At 40.8% G+C, this 26556-nt stretch overlaps 1 protein-coding gene across 7 annotated transcripts in view; it reads left to right on the top strand.

Annotated features, from left to right (window-relative positions):
* Positions 1–26556, top strand: part of RUNX2 (RUNX family transcription factor 2) — a 322789-nt gene that overhangs the window by 68328 nt on the left and 227905 nt on the right. For 6 of the 7 annotated variants that reach the window (XM_059701542.1, XM_059701537.1, XM_059701536.1 and 3 more), the window contains exon 3: positions 25906–26261. In XM_059701542.1, the coding sequence (XP_059557525.1) occupies positions 25906–26261 (356 nt within the window). Of the gene's footprint in view, positions 1–24858; positions 26262–26556 lie in introns of those variants that run through there. The other variant, XM_059701545.1, reaches the window with a different exon arrangement.

Below are 26556 nucleotides of genomic sequence, written 5' to 3'. Positions count from 1 at the left end.
AAATAAATATTATATAAAACAGAAAGAGATTCCATATGAATAATGAAAATACCAGATTTTTAGTCATATAATTGTCTATGATTTTTAAAAGCTTTATTGAGGTATAATTTATACATTACAACATTCACTTCTTTTTATTATATGGTTTTAGTAAGTTCACTGAATTGTGTAACTATCACCATAATCTAGTTTTAGAATGTTTTCATCACCCCCCCAAAAATTCTTTTTTTTAAAAAAAAATTCTTTATTGTTGAAAGTATTACAAATGTCCTATTTTCCCCCATTGACTCCCTCCAGCCTGTTTCCCCACCCCCCACTTCCCACCCCAAATCTCCAGAGCCCTATTGTCTGTGTCCATGGGTTATACATATATACATAAAAGGTCTTTGGTAGATTACCTCCCACCCACCCACCCTCCCCCACCTTCCCTCTGAGATTCCACACTCTGTTCCATGCTTCCATGTCTCTGGATCCACTCCGTTCATCAGTTTATTTTGTTACTTAGATTCCACATGTGAGTGCAATCATGTGATACTTGTCTTTCTCTGACTGACTTATTTCACTTAGCATGATACTTTCCAGGTCCCTCCAAATTTCAAGTTATACTACAAAGCCACTGTAATCAAAACAGCCTGGTACTGGCACAAGAACAGGCATATAGATCAATGGAACAGAACAGAGAACCCAGAAATCTACCCAAGCCATTATGCTCAATTATTATTTAACAAAGGAGGCAAAAGCATACAATGGAGTCAAGAGCGTCTTTTCAATAAATGGTGTTGGGAAAATTGGACAGATACATACAAAAAAAAATGAAACTAGACCACCAACTTACACCATACACAAGAATAAACTCAAAAATGGATAAAAGAGTTAAATGTAAGTCAGGAAACCATAAAAATCCTAGAAGAAACCATAGGCAGCAAAATCTCAGAATAGGTCTACAGATACATCTCCTAGGGCAAAGGAAACTAAGGAGAAAATAAACAAATGGGACTACATCAAAATAAAAAGCTCTGCACAGCAAAGGAAACCATCAACAAAACGAAAAGACAGCCCACTGTATGGGAGAACATATTTGGCAATGATATGTCAGATACAAAGAAGACAAACAATCCAATTAAAAATTCTTTATATCCATTTACAGTTAATCCCCGCTCCATTTCTCAGCCCTAAATGAACACTAATTTACTTTCTCTTTATGTAGATTTGCTTATTCTGAACATTTTATATAAATAGAATCATATATTATGTGGTTGTTTGTGTCTGGATCCTTTCATTTAGCATAGTGCTTTCAAGGTTCACCTTCTAGCATATTTTAGCATTTCATTTCTTTTTATTGCAGAACAGTATTTATTGAATGGATATACCACATTTTGTTTATCTATCTACCAGTAGATGGATAGTTGAGTTATTTGCCCTTTTTGACTATTACGAGTAATGCTTCTATGAATAACACATATACACATTTGAGTATAATTTTTGTGTAGATATGTGCTTTTATTTATCTTGGGATAATCCTAAGAATAGAATTGCTGGGTCATATGGTAATTTTAAGAAACAGTCAACCTTTTTTCCAAAGTGGCTGAACCATTTAATATTCCTACCAGGACCCTGGCAGGGGTTTCTCAATGGTTAGAGCACCAACCTGCCCACTGAAGGGTCATGGGTCTGATTCCAGGTCAAGGGCATATACCTCTGGGTTGCAGGTTTGATCCTGGCCCAGGTCAGGTTGCATGTAGAGGCAATCAAACGATGTGTGTCTCTCACATCAATGTTTCTCTTTCTCTCTCTCCCTCTGCCCCCTGTGAGGATTAACAAAAATTTAAAAAATAAAATAAAACATTCCTACCAGCAATGTTTGAGGGTTCTGGTTTCTCCGCATTCTATTTTCTGTCTGATTATAGGCATTTTAGTAGGTGTGAAATGATTTCTCATAGTGCATTTAATTTGCATTTTCCTAATGACTAATGATGCCAGACTTGTGATACTTGTTAATATTTCAAGAAAGACATATAAAGCCACTTATATACCTTCTTTGGTGAAATGTGTATAACACCAAAATTAAAGAATTATAGGTACATTATTTAGATTCAATTTGTTTTTATTAAAGAATTGCATATATACATTAAACAATTGTAGTACAGTTGATTATCTTTAAACTTATTAAATAACTAGAGGCCCCGTGCACAAATTCGTGCACTGGGGGTGGGGGTGGGGGTCCCTCAGCCTGGATTGCGAGAGGGTGCAGGCCAGGCGGAGGGATCCCACTGGTGCATGATCAGGACTGGGGAGGGACGTGGGAGATTGGCCAGCTGGGAAGTGAACGCTGGAGGGCTCTAGGGCATGTCCAGCCTGTCTCACTCAGTCCCAATTGGCCGGACCCCAGCAGCAAGCTAACCTACTGGTCAGAGCATCTGCCCCCCGGTGGTCAGTGAGCATCATAGTAAGTGGTTGAGCGGCCTTAGCATATCATTAGCATATTATGCTTTGATTAGTTGAACTAATGACTTAGCATATTAGGCTTTTATTATATAGGATACCAACACAACAAAATATCAACATTGATCTGCTAAAGTCCTCACAGCAAGGATCCTGCCTCATTTTGGTATTCCTGCATCTAACACTGAACCTAGCATTGTGCCTAAAACATTTCATGGGTTTAATAGATGTTTATTAAATGGTTTACATTCAAGTTTGAAAATCCAGACTGTGTGAAGTTGTTTGTTTGTTTGTTTAGCATTGCCAGGTGTTCCAGTGAGCTGCCTCCTTGGCTTTGAGACACATGGCAATATAATACAGTAGTTAAGGGTGCAAGCTATAGATTCCGGTTGCCTGGCTTCACTCCTCTCTGTGTGCACTTGAGAAGATTACTTCGCCACTTTTATTAGGCCCAGGTTCCTCACAGAGTAACCATACTTGCTGCACAGAGTTGTAATGAGAAGTAGATGGGGATATCCACGCAAAGCTCTTAGCATAGCGCCTGGTCACAATTAGTGCTACTGAACATTAGTTACTATCACTGTGATTGTCAGAGTCTGAACAGCCAGACTTCAGCTATAGCTTTGATTAACAGAGAGATAAGTTAGCTGCGTACCCTCCTCAATTTCCCCTTAAAATATGCTTATATGTGTATGCTTTCTTTTGAAGCCAATACACATAACATTACAAATATTCAAAAGATGATATGTAAAGAGAAATGTTTTAAGAGATTGGCAACTAAATACAATGTGGTATCTTTATCACAAATCCTTGCATAGACAAGTATTACTTTATTACGTTCTAGAATATAATCCCCAAGTATAACTTTTTTCCCCTAACGCATATTAAATCTTCATCTCAAAGTCAGGCAGTCCCTCAAAAGAACTCCTCTAACTTTCACACCAATAGTCATCTAGAGTTCCAACTTAGTCTTTCCTCCTTGTATCATGAATAGCTATCTTTTATTGAGTGCTTATGAGGCATGTGCTCTAACACACTTGATCCCTAATCCTTACAACGACCTAGAAAAGTAGGCATTATTTGCCCCATTTTACACACAAGGACTTTGGGACTCACGGTGGTTGTATAATTTTCTCAAGTCAAACAGCAGATAGAGCTTAGATTTAACCTAACGTTTGTGTGAATCAAGAGGTGTCTTCTCTTGCAGAAAAGGCGTTTCAAGTTTTTGTTTACCAAAACAAACTGTAAAGAAATTTCTAATTGGGCATAACAAGTCACTGAGATACCTGGACTGTGAGATGGAGTTTGGTGGACTGAATATGGGATTATGTGGACAGGAAAGATGCTTAGAAAAATTAGTGATATTCTTCACATGAGTTTTTCCTCCTCTTCCATTTTTCTGCTACTCCTCACTCCACAGTTTCCTCCTCTTTTTATCTTCATCTATGCTAATAAGTGGTCCCAAGTAGGAGCAGAAATGAACAAGATCAGCATTGGAAGCAGAGAGAGGTGCCCAAATCCTAAAGTGACTTCTTTTTCCTCTTCTCCTTTCCCTTTCTCTTTTCCCTATTTCTATGTTCTTTCTCCTTTCTATGTCTCCTGCTTTCTTTTTTTCATCCTCTAAATAGAGGAGGTGAGAAAAGGAGATACACAGGAAGGAAGGGAGGAAGGAAGGAAAGAAAATATGGAGTTGGGAGGATGGAAAAAATGGGGAGAAATACTGCCAGTGGTTAGGTCTTAGAGTTCAAGTCAAGGTTTTCTTTCCTCTTTCTTTGCTGCTACCTTCCCATCTCTGGTTATGTCTCTACTAATAGAACACCTCTAGTCTCAGTAAATGGTAACCAAGAGAGAGTGGGTAAAGCTACTTGTCAATTGATGTTTGGTCATTAAAGGACCTAGATAAGATGGGCTCAAATCCCTGCTCCCAAGGCTCCTCCAGATCCCAAGGAGTTGATAGTCTTGTGGTTACCTCCAGTTCTAACTTCCTGATTCCACTAAATTTGGCTTCTCCCCTCTGTCTTATATGTGCTTCATCTCAGTTTCTGCATCTCTTTACACCTGGAACTCAGCCCCTTTCCCTGATGTTTATTATTTAAAAACACCATTCTCACAAGGCCTCATTGTGAAGGTGAGCTTTACCGAAGGTAAGGAGAAATGAAGAATTACAGGGCAGCACAAACAACTTAAAATTGAATACAATACATCCCTGTTTTTAAAATGCTTGCAGCTGTACTAATTCTTGCAACCTTCTTTGAAATTCTTTTTTTTTTTTTTTGAAAGATGAATTTCTGGAGAGATAGGACAATGATAGATGTACAGTTATGTGATAAAGCAAGTATAACAAAATATTAATGTAGAGTGTAGGTGGTAAGCAAATGGGTGTTCACTGTAAAAATTCTTTCAACACTGCTGTTTGTTTGAAAATTTTTATAATAAGATATTGGGGGGTGAGGGGAGAATCTCTTCTGTCTCTCTGCCAAGGCATTCAGTCATCTATCCTACACATACTCCCTCTCTTCAAGTCTGGATTTTCTCCACAGTAGGGAAACCCTGCCAAAATTTCTGTTCATTTCTAATGGAAAACAGTTCAACTTTCTTTGTTGCATTATCTCCTACTATTCAGACCTTTATTATCTTCTCACCCAAGCTGCTTAAAGTCTTCTCCTAAACAGAGATCTCCTTAAGAATTCTTTAAGAGCAGGAACTATCTCATATGTATATACTCTTTAATGCATTTAATAGTGCCTGTCCATAAGAGATACTGAATACATACAAGAGGGCATATGAAGCTGAGAAAAGTAGGTGTAAGTCCTGGATCTCTCACTAACTATGTGACCTTGGACTCACTGTAAAAACTTCTCTGAGTCCATTTGCAAGTTTCCTAATCTGAAAAATACATATGTTTTTTAAAATGCCTACCTTACAGGATTGCCATGAGAATTAAATTGGATAATGTGGGCTTTTTAAGATTATAACCAGTAATTGATCAATTGGATAATGAAAAGAGGGCAAAAACTGTTTATGTGACTGACCGTTGGGGGGTCCCTGCCCTTCTGGCTAATGAGCAACAGACAGTGCAGCCCAGCCGGGGTGGCTCAGTGGTTGAGCATCAACCTATGAACCAGGAGGTCACGTTCCATTCCTGGTCAGGACACATGCCCAGGTTGTGGGCTGGATCCCCAGTGTGTGGCGTGCAGGAGGCAGCCAATCAATTATTCTCTCTCACCATTGATGTTTCTATCTCTCTCTTCCTCTCTGAAATCAATAAAAATATATTTAAAAAACCACCACCACCACAACAAAAAACAAAAGCTAGTGCAATTTTCTAATGTGGAAGCTCAGCTTCTCCCAATGGCCTTCCTTCTCCCATTCCCAGTTTCTTCTTTTTTTTTTTAAAAGTATATTTTATTGATTTTTTTACAGAGAGGAAGAGAGAGGGATAGAGAGTTAGAAACATCTATGAGAAAGAAACATCAATCAGCTGCCTCCTGCACACCCCCCAGTGGGTATGTGCCCGCAACCAAGGTACATGCCCTTGACCGGAATTGAACCTGGGACCCTTGAGTCTGCAGGCTGACGCTCTATCCACTGAGCCAAACCGGTTAGGGCTTGAAAACAATTTAAGCATTCCTTGTCCTCTTTTTTTCTTAAATCCTCACCAGGGGACATTTTTTCATTGGTTTTTAGAGAGAATGGAAGGGAGGAGGAGAGACAGAGAGAGAAATATCAGTGTGAGAGAGACATTGATCAGTTGTCTCCTGCATGGGCTGATGCTCTATCACTGAGTCAGAATGGCTAGGGCCCTTGTCCTCTTGTTACTTGTCTACTTCCTTAGCTGAAGGTGATATCAATGGGAATTTATTTATATACATGTATTTTTATTGATTTCAGAGAGGAAGGGAAGGAGAGAGATACAAACAGCAATGGTGAGAATTATTGATTGGCTGCCTCCTGCATGCCCCCTACCGGGATCGAGCCACAACCCATGCATGTGCCCTTGACTAGAATTGAACCTGGACCCTTCAGTCCCCAGGCCAACGCTCTATTCACTCAGCCAAACCGGATAGGGCTATAAATAGGAATTTAAAAATAATCATTTCCTTAGCAACTGGCAAATTTTGCAAATTGCCTCTTACTGAGCTTGGAATTGCAAAAATCATATACCACAAGCTGAATTTTGAAAGATCAGTTAATATCAGGATGTCTTCCAGAGCAAGTCCTTTGAAAGCAGTATTTAAACAGAAGAATACAAAGGATTTTAAAGACCCCTAAAATGGTTTGACCCATATTGATTAATTATTAACATTTTATTGGTTTTCAGTGAATATTTTAGGAATTTTTATAGAGATTCTTATAAAATGCCAAAAATAATAATCAGTTATATAATATATATATGTGTATATATATATATATATATATAAAATATATATTTTATTGATATTTTTTACAGAGAGGGAGGGAGAGGGATAGAGAATTAGAAACATCGATGAGAGTGAAACATTGATCAGCTGCTTCCTGCACACCCCCTACTGGGGATGTGCCCGCAACCAAGGTACATGCCCTTGGCTGGAATCGAACCTGGGACTCTTCAGTCCACAGGCCGACGCTCTATCCACTGAGCCAAACCAGTTAGAGCTGTATAAGGTGTGTTTTAAAAATATTGGATATAGCCTGGCCAGCATGACACAGTGGTTGAGCCTTGACCTATGAACTAGGAGGTCATGGTTCAATTCCCTGTCAGAGCATATGCCCAGGTTGTGGGCTTGATCCTCAATGCTGCCTGCAGTTGATCAGTGATTCTTTCTCATCATTGATGTTTCTCTCTCTCTCTCCCTCTCCCTACCTCTCTGAAATCAATAAAAAATATATTTTAAAAATATTGGGTATAATAATACTTAAATATTCATTTAATATTTAATGGTTCTTTTTTAAGAAAGACATAAATGTAAATTTAAAAAAAATACCTTGCCCTGACCGGTTTGGCTCAGTGGATAGAATGTCGGGCAGTGGACTGAAAGGTCCTGGGTTCGATTCTGATTGAGGGCATGGTACCTTGGTTGCAGGCTTGATCCCCAGTAGGGGGCATCAGGAGGCAGCTGATAGATGTTTCTCTCTCATGAATGTTTTTAACTCTCTATGCCTCTCCCTTCCTCTCTGTAAAAAATCAATAAAAATATATTTAAGAAAAACTTTACTGCAATGTCTGCAAAACATCTGCAGTTTTAAAAAGTAATCCACACTCATAGGCTATTTTTCTTCTCTTGACTATAAAACAAAAGTAGTTAAGCACAACAACCTTATAGTAAGGATCCAAGTTCATTGCATTAACTGTGTCATTAACACAAAATAGGATTTAAGGATTTCTTTTGTTTTCCTTCCATGGTTGGCAGTGGGCTTAAGCTGTCTTTTTCCATACTTAATCAATTTGATTTTCCTTATAATCAACAGAGGCGTGTTGAACTTAGCTTACCAGTGTTGGAAATGTAGCCTAATCAAGGAACTAGAACAGCTCTGCTACCTTTGATCACCATTCTTCATTTATTGGTATTCAAACTCCTGTTTATTGAGTGCCTGCTGTAAGGCGCTGATGCAGGTGCTGGGATTAGCAGTAAGCAAAACAGAGAAGCTCTCAGGGCTGACAACCTAATACACTGTGTGTGTGTGAGTTGGGACAAGAAGGAAGACAGACTATGAGCAAATAAAAGGGTAAATATATACCAAATAGTAAGTTACTAGAGAAATGGAGAATAATAAAGCAGAGGAGGAGACATAGGAAATTATGGCCATTTGGGGGAGAATTGCTATTTCACATGCAACATCTGGGAAGACCTCATTGAGAAGGTGATATTTGAAAGGATAAAGGAGTAGATATTCTGGAAAAAAGTGTTCCAGGCATAAGGAGCTGCGAGTGCATCTCCTTGAAGCCCTCTCCTACTCTGAAATGTCTCCATCCACAACCCTGTCCCTCCACTCCTCTGTCCTCGGTGACCTTCAGTGGTGTTTCTCCTCTTCCTTCCTGGTGTGGAAACTGCTGTCTGCTCCTCCCTCTCTATAATAGCTCATCCATTCTTTTTGGTAGTGTTGTTAATTGACATTTATTAATTCATTCTTTAAAATATCCATGCAATTGAACAGAATTTACAATTCTCAGGAGGTCTGTGAGCAACATATTAGACATCAACATAGATAGACTGACCTGATTGATTTCTCGCAGTTTAGGAAAAATAAAAAAGGCTGTGAAATTCATATTTTAGCCAGAGGAAGATGTGCACCAGCCCAGAACCAGAATATCTCATTTTGAAGGATTAGATTTCAGTGCTCTCCTTATTAATGCATTTCTGGAAAGGCAGCGATAGAGACTAAGATCAGGAAGGCTAGTGTGTTATAACTGTAAGAACTAGCAAATTTGGAAAAGATTTCAAGAGGTCATCTGGTTCATCTTCCTGCCTCTTGTCAGATCAGTGTTGAAACTGATCCAGGTCCCTGGAAAAATTTCCATGAGTGAGATTCTACAATTTTTCTTTGTAGTCTGATTTAGTGAACTGAGCTGACTTCAAAGAAAATTAATTCACTTAAATAGCACTTTCTGTTCATGTTCTTACTCCCTGTTTCAGAATGCTTTCCTCTTCACCCATGCAAACTCTGCAGTGACTTCATAAGTTGTTAATGCTCCATAAAACCTTACTTGTCCATAGACGTCACTGCTATTTTCCACCTCTAAATCAATATCTATAACATTTGGCATTAATTGTGAATTATCATTCCTCCTATAAAGTTGCATTTATGTTTTAGTCAATATTTCATGACTGTAAATATTGTCTTTCCATTCATACCTTCACTTCCATAAGGGCAAGTACTGGAGCTTAAACATATTTTTTTTCTGCTTTAGCAAAGTACTTCTTATATATAATAAGCACCGGTAGATCTTTGTTCAATTTTGCACAAAAGCTGGCTATTTATCAGTTTGCTAGAACCCATTGTGCATATCTCTTCTCAACCCAGTGTTTGGTAGCATCATGCTGAGAGCTTAAATTCCACTGTAACAAGAATATTTATACCATAGAAATTGGCAGATGCTACAAGTCAGTAGCCTGGGTTCACATCTGGTGTTACCATTTGGTGAAATACTATTCTGTCTCTCTGTTCCATCTGAAAATAAGGATATTAAATTAGCTACTTCATAAAGTTGTCATGAGGAGTATATAAGTTTATGCATGTAAACTACTTAGAAAAATGCTTAGCACATAGTAAATATTCAGTAACTGATAGATTATTTTTTATTAAATCATCGCTCTATCTAAATCATAAATTCCAAACTGCTCTGTGAAACTTTCAAGGAAGTCTACAGTGTGACTATGGTCAATATGTACATTATCTCCCACAACTGCTCTGCTGTACAGAGGAGCAGACATCCTTATTGCCTCAGTGGATTCTTCTTCACCCACCTCTACAATAAAGAACCTGACTGTGGGATGGAACTCTCTTCCTCTATATTCTGCAGTAGAAGGACCACTGACTCTCTGAGAGGCTGGCGCTAAAGTCGTAGGTAGCATGTTCTGGTATCCTGACTTCTCAGGTAGAAGTTGTGCCTCATTTTCCATAAAATCACGGAAGGCTCTTACTATAACAGTTAGTTATATTACATGTTAAATAGGCTTTCCTGGACCAGATGGGAGTTTGACCAATATTTATAATATTGTTTTGTGGGGGAAAAAGTGTTCCAAACTCCCTCTATCCCCAACCAAATCCTTTTGCAAATAAAATTTAGGAATACAATTCTTCTGAATTGGTAACTGTTAGTACTTGGAAATTGACCAGTAGATTTTTTAAAATAATTGATTCACATGGAATTTAACTAGAAACTTATGCTTTTCTAATATCTTGACCCAAATAAGAGAATAAATAATAGTATTTAAAAATAAGCCAAGCTCAGCCAACCTATGAACCAGAAAGTCATGGTTGGATTCCAGGGTCAGGGCACATGCCCAGGTTGCGGGCTCGATCCCAGTGTGGGGTGTGTAGGAGGCAGCCAATCAATGATTCTTTCTCATCACTGGTGTTTCTATCTCTCTCTCCCTCTCTCCTCCTCTCTGAAATCAGTAAAAATATATTTTTAAAAATACTAAAATGACATAGATTTTCTAAACCAATCTCCAGCCTAACCCAATGCCAGGAAATATATGTGTTTTAAGTTATAGATTTTGGTATTCAGAACCATAGAGTTTTTAAAAATAGTTTTTATTAAATATTGAGTAACATCAAAAGAATATTTGTAAAATATTGTTGAATGTAAAGAATAGCAATACAGTGAATATTTATATACCTACCAAAACCACATATGAAATAAAACATTATTAATACCTGTGAAATCCTGACCTGGTCTCTGATCCACTTCAGAGGTAACCGCAAGCTTGATTTTGGGGTTTATCATTCCCTTGATTTTCTTTATAATTTTACCAAATATTAGTTTCTCTAATATATTATTTAATTTTGCATGTGATTAAATTTCATACAAATGGTTTCATACTTTACTAATTCCTTAGCAACTGGTTGCTTTCCTTTTGAACTTTTATGTGATATATGAAATATATACAGAAAAGTATACACACTATAAGTGTGCTACTTGGTAAATTTCCACAAGTGAAATGTGTGGTATGTACTAGCATCCTGACTTCTCAGGTAGAAGTTTAACCTGCACTGAGGTAAATAGCATTATTAACATCCTAGAAGCCGCTGTTGTCCACCTTACAGCCACTACCCTTCTTTCTGCCTGGGGTAACCACTCTCCTTACTTCTAACCTTACAGATTAGTTTTGTGTGGTTTTGAATTTTATGTGAAGAGAATCATACAACACACACCCTCTCATTTCTATCTTTTTCACTTAATATTGTTTTTATGAGACTCATTCTTATTGTTACATGTAGCTGAATTCTACTCATTCCCATTGCTCATAGTGTTCCATTGTGTCCATATAGCACTGTTTATCCATGCATTCTCTTGTTGTTAGTTTGGTAGTTTCCTTTCTGGTTATTATGAGGAATATTGCTATGATCATTCTCCTACATGTTTTTATATTCAACAGATTTGTTGCTTTAGCTCAATATTAGGTTCTTGAGATTCATCCATGATATTGTATGTACTATTGTCCACTCATTTTCACTGCTAGTAGTATTCCTTGGAATATAATATTCCATAACATATTTATCTTTTTACTATTGGTATTTTCCTAGAGTACACATGTACAGGTTTCTCTAGGAAATAATTCACAACTGAAGTGCTCCTTTTACCCAATAGAGCTCTGAAAAACAGTGGACCCATGCATTCATTTAAAATTTTTTTAATTTAATTTTTAAAAATTGAGATATAATTTCCACACCTTTTAAAGTGTATAGTTTTTTTTTTTTTTTTTAGTATATTCACAAGGTTGTGCAGTGATCACCACTATCTAATTCCAGAACATTTTCATCACCCTATAAAGTAAGCCCATGCTCATTAGCAGTCTCTCCTTTTTACTTTCTCCCACTAGCCCCTAGAAACACTAATCTACTTTCTTTGTGTCTGTATTCTGGACATTTCATATAAATGAAGGCATATAATATGTGTGTAGTCTTTCGTGTCTGGCTTCCTTCACTTAGCATAATGTTTGCAATGTTCATCCATGTTGTAGCATGTGTCGGTACTTCTTTGCTTTTTAATCTATAATAATAAAAGCGTAATATGCTAATTAGACCAGACATCCTTCCTTCCAGACGAAGCCACAGTGGATGGGGGCTGAGGCAGAGGCAGCAGAAGCCCCTGGCTGTGGCGGGTGGGGGCCGGGGCCGGGGCCAAGGCCCTTGCATGAATTTCGTGCATCGGGCCTCTAGTGATTTAATAATATTCCACTGAATGGATATAGCACATTTATTTCTCCATTCACCAGTTAATAGAAATTTGAGTGGTTTCCACATTTTGGATGTTATGAACAATGCTGCTATGAATATCTGTGTATTAGTTTTTTGTGTGAACATCTGTTTTCTTTACTCTTGGGTTTAATTGCTGTGTTTTATGGTAATACCATATTCCGTTTAACTTTAAAGAAACTGCCAAGCTGGTTTCCACAGTGGCTACACCATTTTGCATTCACACCAGCAATCTCTCCATGTCTTCTCCAACACTTGTTATTGTTTATCTTTTTTATTATTGCCATTCTACTGGGTATGGAGTATTATCTCATTGTGGTTTTGATTGGCATTTTTCTAATGACTAATGATATTGAGCATCTTTTCATGTGCTTATTGGCCATTTACATTTCTTCTTTGGAGAAATGTCTACTAGTATTAGGATCCTTTGCCTATTTTAAATTAGATTGTTTGCCTTTATTTATATTTTTGGTGTTGTTGAGTTACATGAGTTCTTTGTATATTTTATATCCTTATCTAAAAACATACAACTTACAAATGTTTGCTTCCATTTTTAAGTTGTATTTTTTTCTTAATAATGTTCTTTGAACACAGACATTTTAATTTTGATTAAATCCAGTTTATCTAGTTTTTCTTGGTTGCTTGTCTCTTAGGTACCATATCTAAGAAACTACTGCCTAATAAACTACTATAATCCATAGTCACAAAGACCTATGCTTTCTTATAAAAGATTTATAGTTTTAGCTTTTACATTTAAAACTTTGATCATTTTGAGTTACTTTTTGTATACGGTGTGAGGTAGAGATCTCACTTTATTCTTTTGTATATCGAATACCCAGTTTTAGGCTGGTCACTTGTCTGTTCTCCCTTACCATGTTCTGCTTGTGTATTTTAGGGAATTACTTTTCTCAAGCTTCCTTACCAACTGGCTCTCAGGTTGTGTCAGCCAAAGGAGGCATAGTGGAAGATTAGAGGACAGATATAGAGGGGAAGCCAGGAAATTTCTTTCCTTCTTATTCAGTCTCAGGTGGTGTCTTCAGCAGTTGCTGCATTGCTTCAATGGCTCCATATTATACTAAATAACTCTCTTCTCTGTGGTTCCCAGATCCTTTAGTGTGGTCCCACCATGCTTCTGGCTCCTAGGTGGTCCTCCCTGCTTTCTGAGTTATGATTAAAAAAAAAAACCCTACTGGTGGTGTTCCTATGGTTCTGGGTGAAAGTAACTCCAGCTGTTGCTAACCTGTGAACTGCTTCATATCCCCTGTAAAGAGCTAGACTTCCTAGCTCTTCTACAGCCTGTAAATATGCTCTGTTAAATTCCTCGGTTAAAAGTATAATACCTGGAAATGTTTCTGTTTTCTTCATTGGATTTGACTGATAAAACATCTAGCATTTTTCATTGTATGTTAAAATACTTGCCAAAGATGTAATTTCGACTGTTTTAATTATTAACTTTTACAAATAAAACATATATCTCAGATGTATTCAGTTCAAGCTACTATAGTGATATGAGACCACCTTCATCCATTTAAAATATACATGATCAAGATCCTCATCAGTTAAAAGTTTTACATTGTTTTTTAAAAATATATTTTATTGTTGTGTGTGTGTGTGTTTGTTTGTTTTTTTGGTTTTTTTTTTTTTTACAGAGAGGAAGGGAGAGGGATAGAGAGTTAGAAACATTGAACCTGGGACCCTTCAGTCCCCAGACTGACGCTCTATCCACTGAACCACACCGGCCAGGGCAACATTGTTTTTTAAATCTCACTTCTATTCCACTTCCCCCCACCACAAAAAAGTATCTTAACATAATGTAATTTTATGCTTTAAAATCTAGACTATTTCGCAGCAGCAAAAATAGGTATATATGATTAGAAATGTTACATTTCTAGGTCCATAAGTTTCTGTTAAAATGCCTCTTCTGGTTAGAGGTATTATAATTGCCATAGTATATAATTTATGAAAACAATATAAATACATTATAATCTTTATTACCAATTATTGAATATAAAAGTTAAACTTTTTTGGAAAATGTATCCAAGGATTTGAGTAAAGTGGTGCTTTTGGTGTCTTGATTAATGGAGGTTCTGTGTGGCAGCCAGGAGATTTTTTAATGACCTGGGTAGTGCACAATAGGGAAAAAAGTTGGCCAGGAGGTATTATTTCTTTTGGTAAGTGGGAAAAGGGAAATATAAAGAGAGAAAATGACAAGCACAGGCAAGTTCCCAGGCAGATCACTTTTAGAAAGGAGTATATATGATTTTGAGGATTTGGAAATTAGTTCTTAAAACTATCTGTGCTCCTGAAAGTTTTCATGTCCTGTTACAGATACTTGCAACCCAGAATTCTGTGGGAAATTACCTTGATGCAATGGTAGACTCTAAGAACACCAAGGCAAGCTATTTGGCACTGAACAAAAAGGCTTACAGACCAAATTAGGATTCTCCAATAGAGCAATTTATTGAATTAATTGAAAACAGAAGGAGAAGCAAGGGGATATACACTTAAGTGTATATTAATACACTTAGGAGAGGGTGCAAGCAAGGTGGAAGGATTACACTACCTAAATTGTGAATTACGCCAAGTTCATAGGTCTCATCTCTTTCTATGATGCATCAACCTTCCCCCAGTGGTATAGCTGTAGCTGAGGTTTCTGCAAGAGAGCTCTGTTGAAGACAGATGTCTAGAACCAATACACACTTACTTACGGCACACTAGAACACAGCTGTAGCTTACAAATTAGATTAATGAACAGCTATGAATCTTATAGAGCAGAACACACATGGGCCAGAATGTCATCAATAGAATGTCAATTTAAAGATCTTAGTAATATTGAGTCCCCCAGATGTGCTTAGTGTATTATGACTATTTGATGCTCTTAGTCCTCCTATGCCTTCCAATTGATGTTAGGCATACATATGCTCTGCTTCCTTTATGTCACGCATGTCTCACAAGCTACTTGCTTCTATATTTAGCTTTATTTATCTCCCTTATTTGTTTTTCTCATTTTCTAAAGTGGAATGAATATTCTTCAAAAAAATTTTTAATATGTTTTTATTGATTTCAGAAAGAGGAAGGGAGAGGGAGAGAGAGATAGAAACATCAATGATGAGAGAGAATCATCAATCAGCTGCCTCCTGGGCACCCCCCTACTGGGAGCCCTGACAAGGGAATCAAACATAACCTCCTGGTTCATGGGTCAGTGCTGAACCACTGAGCAACACCAGCCAGGCCAGACTGAATATTCTCAAATAATACAGTAAACCGCATTACACTGGGTTTGAAGACCACCACTATACCACAAGTGCTGAGATATTGATCCCTGAGTGCTGAGGGCACAGTGTGGGCTGAGGTGGCTGGAGCAGGGCCCCCTTGCTTCCAAGTACAAGTCTCTCATTTCTTTACTCCAGTATGACACAAAATATTGTCATTCTCCATGTCTTTCATAATTAGATAGTTACTTAGGTGTGGAATCGCAGCCACAGAGCATATGCAACTTCAACTTTACTAGATAATGTCAAACTATTATCCCAAGTCTTTCCCCCCCAATTCACATTTTCAATAAAATGCAAGGAAGTTCCCATGGCTCCACATCCTCATCAATATTTGATCATTTCAGAGAGAGCCATAAAATGTAATAACATGAAAAGTTTTACTTTAAAGGAAAGAAAATTCAGGTCAAAATAGAATTTTAAGTAAGTTTATTTATTCATTGACTCATATAAACAAATATTTGTAAGCACTTTTGTATTCTAGACATTATGTTAAGTGCTGAGGGTAAAAATAGAAATAAAACCAATTACTGACCTCAAGGAACTTACACTCTATTTGGGCAAAGACATGAATTAATAGAAAAAGAACTGTATTGGAAGAGGAAAGAACACTGGCCAACTAAAAGCTTTTTTTCTTTTTCTCTCTTTTTACAATATCTTGTTTTTCCTCACAATGGTGTTAGTTCACCTTTACAGTGGTGCCAGTAGGGATTGTCTCTTATAAACCTCTTGTAAAGATTTGGTAACAAAGTCCATTAATTTTATTTAAAGAATCCAATTAATTTAACACCAAAGATATACTTGTGGAAATAAAAAATAACAAGCTTTAAATGTATTGTGCTTGCAACATATTTTATTTAAATAAAATTGAAGATCTAAAATGGAATCAAACAACAATGAAGGCACATCTTTGCCTTTTAAAAATGGACATAATAAGAACCAGATGATCTGTATTTTTGTTGCCAAAGAGTGATAACCAGGTACACCACACACACACACACACACACACACACACACACACACACACACACAAACACACTTATCCATACACATTACTGAAGGCCAAACTCTTCTGTTTTATCTGCTATTGAAACCTCAGTTTGGTACCGAAAGTGACGTGTTCTTTTGTGGAATAATATAGACTTATTTCAACTTGTGTTTACATTTAGTAATAGATTTTTAAAAAGTAAAAATGATAACGAAGCAGGGAGGTTAGGAATCACTCTGTAAATTCTGTGTAACCCCAGCACTAGGGCTGAGCCAGGAGTAGGATGAAATGAATTGAGGTACCAGCCTTGGGTGTGAAATTTAAAAGGGGTTTCAGGAAGCCCATTACTTAAGATAACATTTCAATGCAATATTCTTAAAAATCTAATTTTATATCAAAAGATCCCTGGTGAACAAAGTATCAACACTTTAAATACAGACAGAATGTGACCCTGCACTTATACAGTTCTTTTGCCTTACCTTTCTACTGGCTCTCCCCAGAGAAACTTCCATTCGACTCTCCTGTTCAGACCAAGGAGGTCAATGAGCTGGAACGGTAGGACAAGGCCCAAGAGCATGGCTTACAGAAGCAGCCTGAACATTCTCCCTCTTGTGAATGTGTACAAAGTAGTAATCATCGTATCAGGGCCCTCTGTGACCCAGCTATAAGTAGTCTAGCCAACTTTATTTCCTGACTACATTAAAATATTCCCTTCTAGAAAGGATGGTCCCTTTAATGTTCCAACAAATTTTTTTCCACGTTGATAGCTCAGTATTTTCTAAAAATACTTCAAAGACTTTAAATCTGGTCATAAGCAATACTTAAGTAAATTTAGGAGACAATGTATTCTAGATTCTTTTTATGGAGACTCAAGATGCATCTAGCATATGAAAGGCTTGGAGAAAATTAGCAATGCTAAGTCTATTTATTTTGTTTAATTCAATATTTTACTGATTTATTTTACTGTAGAGCCATAGCATTGCCGGGTCTCTGACTTCAAGTTCAATAAGGCTGCTCTCCTCTCCTTTCCTGAGTGGTTGTAGCATTTTGCTTCTCTGATCCTGCAAGATAGCCATCCACTTCCCCGGCCCTGGCTTTTTATCAGATCTAGGCATGGATCAGCTCTGGAATTCTTGCATATGATTTTATTTATATTTGTTTTAATAGAAGTTTTGACTATGAGTGCTCATGGAAGATGTCAAAAGGACTCGGGGGTTGGAGGTGATATTGACCAGTTTTATCTCTAATCTCTGCTTACAACTTTTTCTCTTAAGAATATATGTCTTCTCAGTATATAGTTATTGTATCTATCACATAGAGATAAATCATGTAATAGGTGTGATGTAGTGTTGGAAATGCTTACCTTATAGTGATCCAAATAAGGCGGCCTAACGTGGAAACCAATGTGAATAAGAACATCTTAGCGCCAGATCTCTGAAACCATAGCATTACCAGTTTGGGAACAATGAGGAAAAAGACCACACAGTAATTTGAACAAGGAAAGTTAATTATTGACCATATCAAGGAATTGGAGTAGAAAAGAGTTGGTCAGGAAGAGGTAAAGAGGACTCTAAAGACTCCAGGAATAAGAGCATCCACTACTGACAGAGCTGAAATAGAGCCACCCAGGGATGAGAAACAGACCTTGTGGGGAGAGCACAGCCTCTGCTCTCCAGGCAGAAGTTGCATTGGTGGAACTTGCTAGATATCTGCCCTGTAGGGTGCTGGGGAAAGCTGGTCCCAAGTAGGTTTCTCACCAGAGACACGCTGCTACCAAATAGCCAAAGGCGGGGTGGGGGTGCTGGGGGAAGCTGTGCACCGCAGGGCCTGGCACTAGTGAGGCTCCTGCTGCAGAGCTGGCTCTGGAGAAGCTACACGTGCTGGGCTGTAGAAACCTGTTGCTTCTGAATAGAAGGGAACCAGGAAGCAAACCGCTTTCCTTCTGCAATGTTTCTCCTATGCCCCCTACTGACTAAATGTCAATGCCAGCTGGTAAAGAGAAATACTTAAAGGGCCCAGATCCATTTTCTCAGAGCAGGTAAATAAGATGAATTTGGATCCCAGAGGCAATTAGTTGGTAAATTGGAACACCTAGGAAAATGATCTGGAAGAGAAATAATGACTTACAGGAATATGATTTAGGATCAGATCCCGCCCAACAAAAAGATAAATCATTTGAAGTCAAAGAAGAGAAAAGAGTCATTGCTTATAGAACTTGATCATGGCTAGATGGGAAGAAGGAAGTGCTTTCTCTGAGAAAAGCTTAGAAGCTTGGTTCAGGTAAGCACGGGGGCAGGGGGTGGGGGTACCCTGGAGGAAGAGTTTCTGAATATGAAATGCCAAGGAGGGAAACACTTGGGATGGTTCCCTGGAACTACATCCCCTAGAACTAATAGGACCAAGCTGGGTTCTTGGTATTTTTTTTTCTCTTCTATTTTTCCTGCTTTTCCAGTTTGTAATTCAAATTTCTCATACGGGGCAAATTCTGATTTTGTCTTTGGTAGGTGATTTGGGAGTATTACGATTTACATTTCTCAGCCTGATGGCAGGGTGTATGGTGGGATGAATAGTTCAGGCCATCATCCCAGAGTCTAAAGTGAAGCTTTAGAACTCTAAGTAGTGGGATTACAATTAGATAGCACCTTCCCTGATGCCTTATGAAAGCACATCCAAAAAGGATGGTGAGATTACTGCAGGAGACCTACAATTTTAGGATATTCTTAAAAGTTTCATCAAAATATATTAACTTCTGCATTTCATATCCCACTACCTCTCAAAGGTCATTGCTACCACCACAGGACAATTGCCAACACCAAAATACCAAAGGGCTGCTTTAGGAAAATTAGTCTTATTTCTCTGACCTGTGGGTAATAAATTAGAACCTTAAAAAAATCTTTCCATTAGCTTTGTTTTTTTCTTGTAAAATTTTATCTTTATTGTTTAAACTAAAGTATTACAGATGTCCCTTTTTCCTCCACATTGCCCCCCCCCTCCAAATTAGAACCTTTTAAGAAATTACATTGGTTTTTCAGGTAAATAGGATGTAATTTAGTAAGTTGGTCTTTTAGTCAAACACGGCATACGTCATTTTAGTCGGTGCCATTCCTGAAGACCAATTTGACAGGTGCTCCATAAACGTGGTTCTGAAAGATCACATGTTGAACGTCAGCCTTTTTATGACAATGCTGCGCTCTCTTATAAATGCCTGAAAATGGCCCATGGGGATGCTAACCAGAACAACAAGGCAAGGTTTACAGTGCTAAGCACTCCAATACAAACATTTCATCTCTTGTTACAGCCATGCAAATTATTATAGGTCCATTGACAAAGGGAAAAGTTTACTGAGCTTAAAACAAATCAGACAGTATTTAACTGTATAAAAAATTAAAATGGGAAACATGTCAGAAGGCTTTGGGATCACTTAGCTTATTAAGCTAACTGTCTGAAAAGTATATATAGGACTTGTGAAAATATTGTATTCCAGAAAATTCTTGGTAAGCTTGTTTATGCTGCTTGTGTAATCAATCTGTAAAACAGATGGAGTAAACCCATTAAAACTCTACCTGTTTTTTTCATGCTCAGACTACATGAAAGTTTTTTAGTCTTTTCTCATCTATGTAGTTAATGTGCTCCCACTATGAAGGGCAGAGGCAATGCTGACATAGAGAGACCTATATGACAACTGTTCTCCCCCCCACACACACACTTTTTATTTCTTTATTTATTTATTAATTTTTTCTTTATTGTTGAAGGTATTACAAATGTCCCCCTTTTTTTCTCCATTCTAGTGCTCCCACCCTCCCCTCCTTGGGCCTTCACCACACTATTGCCTGTGTCCATAGGTTTTAAGGTTTTTGGTTAGTTACTCTCTTCCCACCCACCCACGCACCCACCCCAGCCTTCTTAAGGAGCGCATGAAAAAGCATGCCTCGTCCTTTTCTGTCTGTTTTGGCACATCCAAAATTATTAAGTGAAAAATATTAGTCTACGTGATTAGTGTTTTACACAGAAAAGAATAAGTTAAATGATGTATTTTTAATTTTTTGAGAACTAATCTGGACCTCATACACACTCCATCCCAATATCTTCTCTTAATATCTGCTCCTTTCTGCTGTCCCATTCTGCCCCATCCTTTCACTTTAGGGCCTGGCTAACTTTTTCTATAAAAAAACAGATATCAAATATTTTAGGCTTTACAGGCCATACAATCTTTGTCACACTATACAATTATGCTGTATTAGGTGAAGGCAGCTACAGACAATACATAAACACATAAATATAGCTATGTTCCCAAAACACATTATTTATGGACATTGAAATATGAATTTTATATAATTTCAAGTCTCATATTCTTCTTTTAATATTTCCCTAGTACTTTAAAATACAAAAGTCATTCTTAACTAGTGTGCCAGACAAAATAGACTTTAGGCTAGATTTGGTCCATGAGCTGTATGCAGTATGACAACTCCTGGTGTGTTGGCAGTACTGCTTCTTCAAGGGCGAGGTATCCTTAATTCAATCACCGTCTAAAGGAAAACTCTCCAAAGATGATTCTGTTTATAACGTTTTCCAATATTACACCTAAAAACTTTAGGGATCATTAATATGTCCATGATTTTCTATTGCACGTCTGAAAAGGTTATCCAACTTTAGCTGGTCCATTGAAAACAATTTTAAGATTTTACAGTGACTTTTTCATTTTTCTTTTCTTTTATATCCTCACTGAGGATATGTTCTTTTCACTGATGAGAGAGAGAGAGAGAGAGAGAGAGAGAGAGAGAGAGAGAGAGAGAGAAACATCAATGTGTTGAGGTATGAGAGAGAAACATCCATCAGCTGCCTCCCATAAGCGCCCCAACCGGGATGGAACCCACAACCTGGATATGTGCCCTGACCAGGAATCTAACCGGAGACCCTTCAATGCATGAGACTGCTTAGCAACACCAGCCAGGGCAACGTTTTCACTTTTCATCAAGAAAAAAGTATATATAAAATAATGAGTAGGGCTTAGAAGATGAAACCTGAATGAAAGAAGCATGGGTTTTGTTCCCAATTTAGGGATTCAATTCTTTGACTAAATAGCTTGATCATTTCACATCTCATTTACCAAATGTTGTTACTACACAGTGATATTAAGTGTTAAAGGACATGAAGGGGAAAATTATGTTTGTATCTTCTAAAGTAGCCACATTTTCAGAAAAATATGTTTGTTCTTTTTTTATGTCACAACATACAACAGAGAAGATAAATATTTCTGAAGAGGAATGTAGTGTTTGATTTGTTTCAAATACTTTGGTGTGAAGAAAATCTAAACCTGAGATCATGCAAACTACAGCACAAAATACTCAGATGTAAAATGTCCACGTTTTCCTATGTGCCTACTATTACCAGGAGAGGTTTGGTTTAGGGGGTCTGTAAAAATATTTTCTTCCTTTAAGTATAATGCTCTGAGCCAAGGCATCGTCAGTTCCAGGCCCAGTCAATTCCAACTGAAAGCGTGAATGTTCAGTAACGGGACATTTTGGAAGGCGACTGAAAATCTGCTGCGCCAGATACCTGAAATGCTGTGAGGGTATTTGGTGGAAAATTTCATTTCCACATTATAAATAACTGTAGGATATTTTAAGAGATCCAAGACTAGTAACTTCCAAGAGCTGCTTATATTAGTTCCACTGAAATGTGAAGTGGAGGGGGGATACCCAAGGAAGGCTTTAAAGGTGAATTACCAGATATGATTGGTTAAAATAAATAATTTACCATTGATTAAATTGCCCTAAAAAATCCCTAGCCAAAGTACTCAACCGCTGAGGCCTGCATACCTTGCTGTCCACCAAGTAAATCAAAGGACAAAACAGCGACTGAGCAAGAGGGTCAGCCCCCAAATGATGACTGACATCCAAAGAGCTCTAGAATATCTCGTTCAGAAAAGCCTCGTTTGGTTGCCCATAACTAAAATATTGATTGTCACTTAGCGTCTTCAAATTTTCTGGGAGTTCCCTGTTCTGTGGACTTCCTGAGATAAGGACAATCCCAGATAAGGTGGCGTATCACCTACTATGGTAGTTACTGAATTTCTGTCTCCCTTTGGCCACAGAAATAATACACTTCCTGTAACTTGTTCCCTCCTTTGCAGCCGCCACACCTTTAAACACACACACACACACACACACACAGAACAAGTCAGAAATCTTGGTTAGACAGTGGTCTAACGTGCTCCAAATAAAGCGGCCAGGCTAAAATGAAAAAAAAAAAAAAGGCTAAAAGGGAAAAAAAATCCACGTGTATGAGCTGTGTGTGTGTATGTAAAGGTGCTAGTGCGTGGCTGTTGGGGAGTGTGTGTCTGAGTGCTTGTGAGTGGGTGTAAGGTGGGAGAAAATGGATGCAGCCTCGTCTTTACTATTCTCTTTGCGGGGAAAGCCGCTTCCCCTCGCAGGTTGGCTGCCTGCGGCTGGGGCACACGCTGCCCTGGTGCGCGCAGGCGGCGCGGTGCCCGGGGTTAGAGCTCTCCCCTGCGACGGAAAAGATAATTAAAAATCGCACGCGCTGCAGACAGCTCAGCTCCTCGCTGCGCAAGTTTGTCTCACGCCCCAGCGGCGGCCGGCCCGGAGGCCAGGAGACCCGGGCTGGTGGTACAGTGGGTGGCGCAGAATGCTTCTCGAAGTCTATGAGGGTGGCCGGCGGCCCTGGGAAGGCCGAGGTGTCTGGAGGGACGAGGCAAGGAGACTCGCGTCTGGAGGGCGGGGGGTATTTTGGGGAGAAGAGGAAGGGCAGAGTGGGGTTCCCTGAATCCCCATCCTTACCCCGGTGAGGATGCACGCCTAGCCACCCTCCCGGTTTCCACCGCTCCCGCGGCTGGAAGCCCCCACATGGGAGGCGCATCTCTTTAGAGGCCAATCCGGTGTCCGAGTCACGCAACGGCAGCCCTCCAAGTCCATCTTGCGCTTGAAATGGGCTCTGAATCGGCGACAGGCTCCAGGTCCCCTCTTCCGTACCCGCCGCCCCCAGACTCTCCAAGCTCTTCCAGGCCCCTTCAAAGGCGCGGACCCCAGCGCAGGCTCAGCGCTTTAACAACCCAGAGGGAGGGTCGTGCCGGTCGCTACCCGGGTGAGAGAGGCGTTTATGCTGAGCAATAAAAACACCAATTAATGGGTAGTCAATTGTTTTGAATAAGATGGGGGGGGGGGGATATCTATCAACTACCTTGCTTCCTTAATACTCCGAGTTGGAGGCATTCTAATTTCTCATTTATTTATAAAACCACTTATTACTGTGTCAGCTCCCCTATTAGGAATCTCTGAAACTTTGACAACTGATGATTGTTTTTTTGCAAACACGTTTTCAAACAGCTTTGGGAGGTTTAAAGGAGTTTGACAGTAAGCAAGGAGCGTAGCACCGCGCAACGTGGAGGGCAGCCGGCCGGGTGCCCCCTGCTTAGGGGTGCAAAAGCCTCAAGCGGATTTCCAGGCTTTTGCGGGCGCCGCACATTGTTGTATTTGTTTTGAAGGCTCAGAGTTTGAGGCTGGTCGGAGACACCCACGTGCTTCTGACTCTCATCAGCGTAATGATTGCCTCAGCCAGAGCCGTGTCTATATAAACCACAAAAACCTAATCATTAGAAATCCCAGCCTCCAAAAACCACATTTTAGGTAAAACTGCCGCTTTCCCCCCGTGCTCCTTCGTCCTCTCGACCACAACTTTTTTGGGGGATCCAAAGTCGCTTTTTAAACCCACATTGGGAAATAAATACATAAATAAATAGCCATCGAAGCATTTTGAATATTTTATTTTGTGTTTTTACTTTTTTTTTCTCCCTGGGAATGGTGGGAAAGAAAGTTAAGACATTCATTTTAGATGCAGAATCGACTTAATAAAAGATTGAAATTGATGGAAAACTGTTGGAGTTTCTCCCCAGCAAAGGTTTTTGCAACTTATTTTAATCACCAGGATGACAGTTTTCCAGTCCTTAAAAAAAAACAAAACTCATCCTTGTTCTCTAGGAACAAGCTTGAATATAGAAGAAAAAAACGCTCCAGCCACCCACTTGAGTTTCTAAAACTATTTTGACGCGTGCACCCCCCGCCCCCATTTTTCGTGTCACTGAAAACAAAAAAACACCCAAACCCTGCAAAATCTTCTTCCCCCAGGGAGCCACTCAGGCAGCGGTGGGGGTGGGGTGGGGGAAGGGTGACGAGTGCTGAGAAGTCAGCACAGACACTCAAGAATTTTCCTTCCTCCTCTCCTGAACTTACAACGAAAAATACTGACAGTCAGATCAGCCGGCAGCTCTCTGGCGTCGCAGCTTCCACCTCGTCGGACCAAGAGGGGGTTCCTTGCCCTGGGGGCGGGGGGAGGCGGGGAGAAGCAAGAGGACGCGACCAGGCGAGATCCCCCAAGACCCGGGCGCTCTGGGCTTCGGAAGCTGCGCTCGGCGTCCCGGGGGCTCCTTCTCGCGGCCGGCGGGCGGCGGCAGCGGCTGCGATTCGAACGCGAATGCTCCAGATCCGTTGCCCCGAGATCCGCTGCCCGAGACTTACCTCCTGGCACCTCGAAGCGCGAGGGTCAGGGGAGCTTTGCAAGCAGCAGGAGGGAGTGGACGCAAGGAGGTGGCGGTGAGAGGGAGAGAAGGGAAAGGAAGGAGCGGAGCCGGGGAGCCTGGCTGGCAGCCGCCGCGGGAGGACTCTGAGCGCGCAGCCGGCGCGGGGGGAGCAGCGGCCGCGCGGAGGCGGCGGCGGCGGCGGCAACAGCCCGAGCCCGCGGGCGGCGGCGCGGGCGCCTGCAGCTGGGTAGCTGCGCGCGGTGCGGCGCGGCGGTGGCGGGCAGCGCTCGACTATGCCGGTCCCGGGGCTGGATTGAAACCACTTGGCTCCACCGCTGGACTCAAGCTGGGAGGGGGCGCCAGCGCACCCAGGACGCTGTGCCCAAAGAGACCCCACGCTAAACTGCAAACTAAAGCCCCCCCGCCCCCCCCACCTCCCCGGGTCAAACACAGTCCCGCACCCGGTCGCAGCTGCCACCCCGGGTGTTCCAAAGGCTCCGGCAAAGATCTGCGCCTCCCGGGTCTCCCCACCCGCCAACCTGATTGCACCGAATCGCTACCGCTGGCCCCCGTCAGACTTCGCCTGGCAGTCGGCTTCATCGAACTTGATTTCTCACCTCCTGAGCCCCATCACCTCCATCCTCATTCCCCCGTCTCGCCTCCACCCCCCCCAATTTCCTCCTCCTCGCCCCTCATTTCCACCCTCCTCCCCCTCCCCCGGCCACTTCGCTAACTTGTGGCTGTTGTGATGCGTATTCCCGTAGATCCGAGCACCAGCCGGCGCTTCAGCCCCCCCTCCAGCAGCCTGCAGCCCGGCAAGATGAGCGACGTGAGCCCGGTGGTGGCTGCGCAGCAGCAGCAGCAGCAGCAACAGCAGCAGCAGCAGCAGCAGCAGCAACAGCAGCAGCAGCAGGAGGCGGCGGCGGCGGCGGCGGCGGCAGCGGCGGCGGCGGCGGCGGCAGCGGTGCCCCGGTTGCGGCCGCCGCACGACAACCGCACCATGGTGGAGATCATAGCTGACCTCCCGGCCGAGCTCGTCCGCACCGACAGCCCCAACTTCCTGTGCTCCGTGCTGCCCTCGCACTGGCGCTGCAACAAGACCCTGCCCGTGGCCTTCAAGGTAAGAAGCTGCGGCTGCTCCCCGCCCCCGGCCGGGCGCCGCGGGACCTGCCCGCGGGCATCTCCTTGACCACTGGGGCCGGGGCCCGGATACGGTCTAAGGCCTCCTACCTTGGAGGCTCAGACCCGAGGGACCCCGGATGGCCCTCTTGCTCCGGATCTCCCAGCCGGCTTGGGCGCAAGGACCCCGCACAGACCCTTCCCTCTCCCACCTGTGCCCGCAGCCACCACCTCAGTCCTTGTCCCCCTCAAGCCTCCTGGGCAAAGTTCTAACCCACTCCTCTGAGCCGCCCCCT

Source organism: Myotis daubentonii, chromosome 6 (assembly GCF_963259705.1).
Source record: "Myotis daubentonii chromosome 6, mMyoDau2.1, whole genome shotgun sequence".
In the NCBI taxonomy this organism is placed as follows: domain Eukaryota; kingdom Metazoa; phylum Chordata; class Mammalia; order Chiroptera; family Vespertilionidae; genus Myotis; species Myotis daubentonii.
This window is presented reverse-complemented; position numbering and strand designations above follow the sequence as displayed.